The 7,972-nt window shown below is 46.8% G+C and overlaps 1 protein-coding gene across 5 annotated transcripts in view; it reads left to right on the forward strand.

Annotated features, from left to right (window-relative positions):
- LOC121574870 (semaphorin-3F) overlaps window positions 1-6,884 on the forward strand; it is a 95,414-nt gene extending 88,530 nt beyond the window's left edge. For 3 of the 5 annotated variants that reach the window (XM_041887514.2, XM_041887517.2, XM_041887515.2), the window contains 8 exons: window positions 786-930; window positions 1,025-1,247; window positions 2,256-2,344; window positions 2,891-2,932; window positions 3,096-3,253; window positions 3,442-3,524; window positions 3,794-3,927; window positions 4,121-6,884. In XM_041887514.2, the coding sequence (XP_041743448.1) occupies window positions 786-930; window positions 1,025-1,247; window positions 2,256-2,344; window positions 2,891-2,932; window positions 3,096-3,253; window positions 3,442-3,524; window positions 3,794-3,927; window positions 4,121-4,573 (1,327 nt within the window). In that variant the 3' untranslated portion in view covers window positions 4,574-6,884. The remainder of the gene's footprint in view (window positions 1-785; window positions 931-1,024; window positions 1,248-2,255; window positions 2,345-2,890; window positions 2,933-3,095; window positions 3,254-3,441; window positions 3,525-3,793; window positions 3,928-4,120) is intronic. The other 2 variants (XM_041887516.2, XM_041887518.2) reach the window with 1 other exon arrangement.
- The last annotated feature ends 1,088 nt before the right edge of the window (window positions 6,885-7,972 follow it).

Below are 7,972 nucleotides of genomic sequence, written 5' to 3' on the forward strand. Positions count from 1 at the left end.
CACATCCCACCACACCACACCCCACCACACCACACCCCACCACACCACACCCAGCACACCCAGCACACCCAGAACACCCAGCACACCCACCACACCCCACCACACCCAGCACACCCAGCACACCCAGCACACCCAGCACACCCCAGCACACCCCACCACACCCAGCACACCCAGCACACCCAGCACACCCCACTACACCCAGCACACCCAGCACACCCAGCACACCCAGCACACCCCACCACACCCCACCACACCCAGCACACCACACCACACCCCACCACACCCAGCACACCCACCACACCCCACCACACCCCACCACAGCACACCACACCACACCCCACCACACCCCACCACAGCACACCACACCACACCCCACCACACCCCACCCCACCACACTCCGCCACACTACACCACACCACACCCCACCACACCACACCCCACCACACCCCAGCACACCACACCACACCCCACCACACCCCACCACACCCCCACCCCACCCCACCACACCACACCCCACCCCACCAAACCCCACACCACCACACCCCACCACACCCCACCACAGCACACCCCACCACACCACACCCCACCACACCACACCCCAACACACCCCGCCACACCACACCACACACCACCACACCACACCACAGCACAACACACCACATAGCCTTATGTCTATGAGAGAATATGTGATGTGAGGGAGAAAGTAGCTAATTTCTCAGAGAGTGAGTAGTAATCCTATGTCTCCTAAAGCTGAGCCTCCTCATCCCCCTCCCTCTACCCTCCAGATCTGTGTTTAAGGGCTCTGCAGTGTGTGTCTACTCCATGGCTGACATCCGCCAGGTCTTCAATGGACCCTATGCTCACAAGGAGGGGCCCAACTACCAGTGGATGGCCTACACTGGGAAGATCCCCTACCCTCGGCCTGGGACGGTGAGTGACGTGCAGAGGGTGACACACACATATTAATAAATTAAAGAAATGAACACATTTAACATGGCTGGTTCTGCTCTCTTTCTAAATCCAGTGTCCCGGAGGTACGTTCACCCCCAACATGAAGTCCACTAAGGATTACCCAGACGAGGTGATTAACTTCATGCGGAACCACCCCACCATGTACAACACTGTGTATCCAATACACAAGCGCCCCCTGGTGGTCCGAAACAACGTGGACTATGAGTTTACCACCATCACTGTGGACCAGGTGGCTGCTGCCGATGGGAGCTATGAGGTCCTATTCCTGGGGACAGGTCAGTGCTCTGAGTCCCTGCCTGCTGATTGATTTGATAGTCTTGTTAATGTAAGTGTGTGTTCACAACTGTGATAGATTCAGATATAAACAAAATCTATAATCTGGGGAAACTATTTTGTTAGAATTTTGTTCAAAGTGCTTGTCTTCTCAAAGACGAGAGAACTTAGCCTACAGTACTATTTTTATGGAAAGGGGGGAGTTACTGTAATTTGTTTGAATGTACGTTAATACTACCCTGGTGATCGTCTGGCAGTACTTCACACAGCCTCTCCCTATGGATCAGAGGGTTGGAGCTGGAAGTTCCTATGGCTGCTGACTCAGCCTGGTTCAGCCTGGTTCCTATAGACCACTGTACAAGACCAGGGGGGATCCTCCTATCCTCCTATTCCCCTATCCTCCTCAGGACATTTGAGTAGAGGTTAACCTGATCACTCCTCTGAGTCTGGAGTAGGGTAGAGGTTAACCTGATCACTCCTCTGGGTCTGGTCTGGAGTAGAGGTTAACCTGATCACTCCTCTGGGTCTGGTCTGGAGTAGAGGTTAACCTGATCACTCCTCTGGGTCTGGTCTGGAGTAGAGGTTAACCTGATCACTCCTCTGGGTCTGGTCTGGAGTAGAGAACCTGATCACTCCTCTGGGTCTGGTCTGAAGTAGAGGTTAACCCTGATCACTCCTCTGGGTCTGGTCTGGAGTAGAGGTTAACCTGATCACTCCTCTGGGTCTGGTCTGGAGTAGAGGTTAACCTGATCACTCCTCTGGGTCTGGTCTGGAGTAGAGGTTAACCTGATCACTCCTCTGGGTCTGGTCTGGAGTAGAGGTTAACCTGATCACTCCTCTGGGTCTGGTCTGGAGTAGAGGTTAACCTGATCACTCCTCTGGGTCTGGTCTGGAGTAGAGGTTAACCTGATCACTCCTCTGGGTCTGGTCTGGAGTAGAGGTTAACCTGATCACTCCTCTGGGTCTGGTCTGGAGTAGAGGTTAACCTGATCACTCCTCTGGGTCTGCAGACAGGGGGACGGTTCAGAAGGTAATTGTCCTGCCCAGAGATGACCTGCAGACTGAGGAGCTGGTGCTAGAGGAGGTGGAGGTGTTCAGGGTGAGTCTCTCTTTCTCTCTTCTCCTGTTCTTCCTCTCTCTCTCTCTCCTTCCTTTCCCTCTCCCTCTACCTTTCCCTCTCTTTCTCTTTCGTGTTCTCTCTCTCTCTCCTTCCTTTTCCCCTCTCTCTCTTTCCCTCTCTTTCTCGTTCGTGTTCTCTCTATCCTTCCTTTTCCTCTCCCTCTACCTTTCCCTCTCTTTCTCTTTCGTGTTCTCTCTCTCTCCTTCCTTTTCCCCTCTCTCTCTTTCCCTCTCTTTCTCGTTCGTGTTCTCTCTCTCCTTCCTTTTCCTCTCCCTCTACCTTTCCCTCTCTTTCTCTTTCGTGTTCTCTCTCTCTCCTTCCTTTTCCTCTCCCTCTACCTTTCCCTCTCTTTCTCTTTCGTGTTCTCTCTCTCTCCTTCCTTTTCCCCCCTCTCTCTCTTTCTCTCTCTCAGTAGTATCTTTCCATTTTTTGTCTACCCATTCCTCATGTAAGAAACATTTATTCTGTAGAACATCTTTCCAACTTTTATTATTCTCTTAATAAGATCTATCCCTTGCATTTCAGGTGCCAACTCCCATAACCACCATGAAGATTTCCTCCAAAAGGGTAAGTTGAACATTCCACGGTCTGATGGTTCAGTGCACACACGTTCAGAATTGTCTTCCTATAAAATATCACATAAATCACTGCAGAGCGTAAACAGTGAATGCCAAAGTCTGGATGATGCTGACATTTTCCAATTGGTCTCTCCCTCTCTTCTTCCCTACAGCAACAGTTGTACGTGGGCTCAGTGTTGGGTGTGACCCATCTGGCCCTCCATCGCTGTGACGTGTACGGAGAGGTGTGTGCTGACTGCTGCCTGGCCCGGGACCCGTACTGCGCCTGGGACGGAAAGTCCTGTACCCGCTACTCTGCCTCGCAGAAGAGGTGAGTACCAAGAGAGCGTGTGTTTTTGTGTGTGTGTTGCTCAGGTTTGGGGGCAAGAACCTTTGCCAAATGCCAATACAATGTTCTCTCAACATTGTCTCTACTCTTTAATTATATTTTGACATTTACTGCAGACTTGCAGTTTGTAGAACATTTTGTAGTTAACCTCTTTATTTTTGGGAATGTTGATCTGACCCCTCTAGGCGCAGCCGCCGACAGGATGTAAAGTATGGTAACCCAATCCGCCAGTGCAGAGGCTATAACTCTAACGGTGAGCTGACAAGAACACTCTAACGTACCCAAAATAGACACTCTAACAGTACTGAGGTTACCTTTCAGTGTGACAGCAGCAGTATCCAATAACATCACACGTGTATCATATTGTGAAAGGGGAATGTGATTTTGACACAGGACATGATTTTGTCAATTCTACTACTGTGCTACTTCACTAACTGTTGAGCAGTAATTGACTGATTTGGTCTGAGAAATTATGCCTCAAACACATGCATGTAATGTCATGATGCTTATTATTTGCTGCAGCCAATAAGAACACACTGGAGATGGTGCAGTATGGGGTGGAGGGCAGCACTACGTTCCTGGAGTGTCAGGCTAGGTCCCCTCATGTCTCTCTCAAATGGCACCTGCAGAGGGAGAACAGCGACAGGAGGAAAGAGGTGAGTCAAGAACTCTCATCCCACTGTAGCTGTACTGTACTCTACTGTATTGAGTCGTATACAGCCTGCTTTCTAAACAGGCTGATCATCAGAGGAATGACTACTTTATTATTTAACAATATGGCCTGCTGTTCGTGGAAAATGATTGCTAAATGAGTGCAATGATAAATGAATGACATCTCCCTGCTGTCAGATCCGCTCTGAGGGCCGGACACTGAAGACAGAGCAGGGTCTACTGCTGCGTTCCCTCCAGTCATCAGACAGCGGTGTCTACCAGTGCACGTCCACAGAGAAGAACTTCAAACACACGCTGGTCAAGCTGCAGCTGGTGGTCCTGTCCAGCCGCACGGTCAACAGCATCCTGGTAGAGACAGGCAGCCCGGCCCTGCCACCCCTCCAGTCCAGCCCATGGACCCCCAGCGCGGGTCAGTACAAGGACCTGCTGACCATCCTGAGCCAGCCGGAGATGGGCCTGATCAACCAGTACTGTCAGGACTACTGGCAGCTGGGAGAGGGCAGTCCGGGGGACCCCATGCTGGCCGTCGGTAAGGCCAAGGAACTGAAGGAGCTGAAAGAGCAGAAGAAGCCCCGCAACCGCCGGCATCATGACGATGAGGATGATCACACCACCGCAGCCGAGACATGAGGCCGTAGGTTTATACCACTGGCCACACACTACCCCTTATACCCAGACACCCAACCCCCTGTCCCATCCGCTCTCTCCCACTCTGCACAACCCTCCAAAAATGGGAAAGACTTCAATCAAAGGATTAAAAAATGTAATGATCAAAAGCGACAACAAAGAGAAACCACTACAAATAGCAACAGCAAGCAACAAACAGATTCTTCTTAACTGTTAAAAAAGATACACAGTATTTATTGTAGGTTGTACATAGTAAGATTCTGTGGATTTCTTTGTACTTAAATAGAAAACAAAGCTTTTTTTTGTGCAAATCTGTGCAAATATGATTGTTATTATAATGATATTAATGTTGTTAGTGTTATTGTTTATTACAAATGGTGTTATTAGATTGCAAATATCTTTATGTTCCGTCTTTTGGATGAAGCGCAGCAACACATTGAAAGGACGTTTGAAAGTGTAAATATCTCCAGCTGAATAGACTGATAAGAATGCCTTCAAAAAGGTTTCACTGCTGGCAGTATGTAGTCTGAGGTGGGAGGAGTCAGATCACTGATGGAGTGATGAACCTCCCCCAAAGCCATGATGGACAGTTGATTCCCACAGCCAATGAACTATAAGGATGACACTTCAAGGCATTTCATTGGACAAGCAGAGAGATGAGGAAATGCCCATAGGAGACTGCAGCTTTGAGTTTGTCCCACGGCCACAGACAGACACGAGAGTGAAAGGCCTTGTGGGAAATGACGCCCTCCTCTTCCTTAGCCAGCCTAACTGACCCTGGGGTGAAACAAGACTTAACCCCAAATCCCATCAAATATTTTCTTCTCTTCCAGAAGCTGATGAGGGATGCCTGTGTCTTCTTGGGCCATGTGGTCCAATCTGGCTTTCTTTCAACCCCATGTGTTATATTTACATTGATATTCCCAGTCGCTTCCAGAACTAGTTGCTGTGGGCTTTTTGTGTGTAGAGTATATGTCAATATGACATCTCAATGTTGTACCCTTGAGGCTGTGATGGTTAAAATAAGCGGGTTTTGGGATGGGATTGAAATAACATTGACTTCCCTTTGTACACCATTGTTCAACTGAGACTAGAATTTTAAGCAGGCAGCTACATAACTTGTGACAATTTGATTATGCACAATTACGACAAGAGACAGAGAAATCTCTTTGACTTCTTTTTGAAGTTGGTCACATTCTCTTAGTCTCCAAACTAATCTATAAGTATACTGGTTTGCATTCCAGCCTATTCCTATTCTACTTATGAGGTCAGTTGTTTCATATGAAATGTGCTGACAATTTCTAAACTCCTCCAATCCTCCCATGTAATTTCCAATATCACAGCTCTCCTAGTAATATACCCTTAGTCCACATTGTTTTACGTCAGATAGCGCAACAATTCCGCCTGCACTGATTGGCGGTTGAGGGATGAGCGTCGCGTAGGTGTGATGCCACCTGAATGTAAGACAATGGTTAGTCCATGGAAGTCACTAAAGGGAAAGTGCATAAAGACTGTTTTCAAAGTTCTAGTTTAATAGGTTGTAGCGGGATACCATAGGTTTCTCAGAGCTGTTGTCCAGTTCCTACAGAAGGTAAATGTTACACCACTCTCACTAAAGACTTGATTCAACTTCTCTGATCAGCCGTTGTTGATGGTATTCTGCCTGGAAAGGTGTCATAATCCACAGATGTGTATAGCAGAAAGACTCTGTCTCCATGTACAACTCTATGTATATAGCTACTGCTACTAGAATGATCTGCTCTTGACCACAGGGAAACACATACCAAACTCTTTGGGACGGTGGCTTTTCATTGTGTGCATGAAATGTATTATGTACTGTATATGATATTAGTCCAAAAAGCTATGCTGTGGATGTCAGTGGATGTCTCTCTTGTTGTGGGAATAATGTCAGTGGATGGAAAGGCGGATGGACTCAAACCCTAGTGGTGGAAAACTCAACACACAGAGTTATAGACCCCTTTCTCTCCTTCTCTTCTCTCTTTCCCGCTCTCTTTACCTCTCTCTTTCTCTCCTTCTCTTCCTTTCTTTCTCCCTCTCTGTATTTCTCAAAAATATTTCAAATATATGCATCTTTGGCAAATTTCTGATATGGGTTAATGAGGAAAAATCACTTAGTATGACATAAAGCACAGTTGATGTTATTGTAATGACTTGACTATTTCTCCTTTCTCATTGATGTTGCTGACTAATAAATTAAAGCTCTATATTTTATAAAAACAGAAATCCTTTTTATATTCATATGGTGCATGGATAACTATACTGAACAAAAATATAAACGCAACATGCAACAATTTCAAAGATTTTACTGAGTTACTGTTCATATAAGGAAATCAGTCAATTGAAATAAATTAATTAGGCCCTAATCTATGGATTTCACATGACCGGGAATACAGATATATGCATCTGTTGGTCACAGATACATACCGTGCATTCAAATTACCATAGATAAAATGCAATTGTTTCGTTGTCCGTAGCTTATGCCTGCCCATACTATAACCCCACCGCCACCATGGGGCACTCTGTTCACAACGTTGACATCAGCAAACCACTCGCCCACACGACGCCATACACGTGGTCTGCGGTTGTGAGGCCAGTTGGACGTACTGCAAAATTCTCTAAAATGACGTTGGAGGCGGCTTACGGCAGAGAAATTAACATTCAATTCACTGGTAACAGCTCTGGTGGACATTCCTGCAGTCAGCATGCCAATTGCACACTCCCTAACCTAACTTGAGACATCCATTTTAGAATGGCCTTTTATTGTTCCCATCACAAGGTGCACCTGCGTAATGATCATGCTGTTTAATCAGCTTCTTGATATGCCACAGCTGCCAGGTGGATGGATTATCTTGGCAAAAGAGAAATGCTCACTAACAGGGATGTAAACAAATGTGCACAACAGTTGAGAGAAATAAACTTTTTGTGCGTACGGAACATTTCTGGGATCTTTTATTTCAGCTCATGAAACATGGGACCAACACTTTACATGTTGCGTTTATTTTTTTGTTCAGTGTATATACAGTACAGTAAGGTCACATAGACAGGTTTTGGGTCTCGTGCACTGGCCTCAACCCTTTAATGTGTCAACTGATCCTAATTTGTTTGTGCTTTGACAGTAGTGGTTCTTACAATTTATGAAAGCTGAGCGATGGAGTTGTCCTCCTTCCATCTCTCAGAGGACACACTGTGGATTAGGTTTCATTGCCATTTTCAGATTGAGGTCAATGAGATCTGTGAGGTGAGACTAAAGCCCTGTACGAGTATACAGTATCCCCAGTGTGTTCCACAAGTGTGAGCTGAGTAATGTATTTTGCAGTCTGTGTAGTCTTTTTTATTATAAGGTGACGTCAGCTTTGTCATGAGAGGCACACTTCAAATAGA

This window comes from Coregonus clupeaformis, chromosome 10 (genome assembly GCF_020615455.1).
Source record: "Coregonus clupeaformis isolate EN_2021a chromosome 10, ASM2061545v1, whole genome shotgun sequence".
NCBI classification, from domain to species: domain Eukaryota; kingdom Metazoa; phylum Chordata; class Actinopteri; order Salmoniformes; family Salmonidae; genus Coregonus; species Coregonus clupeaformis.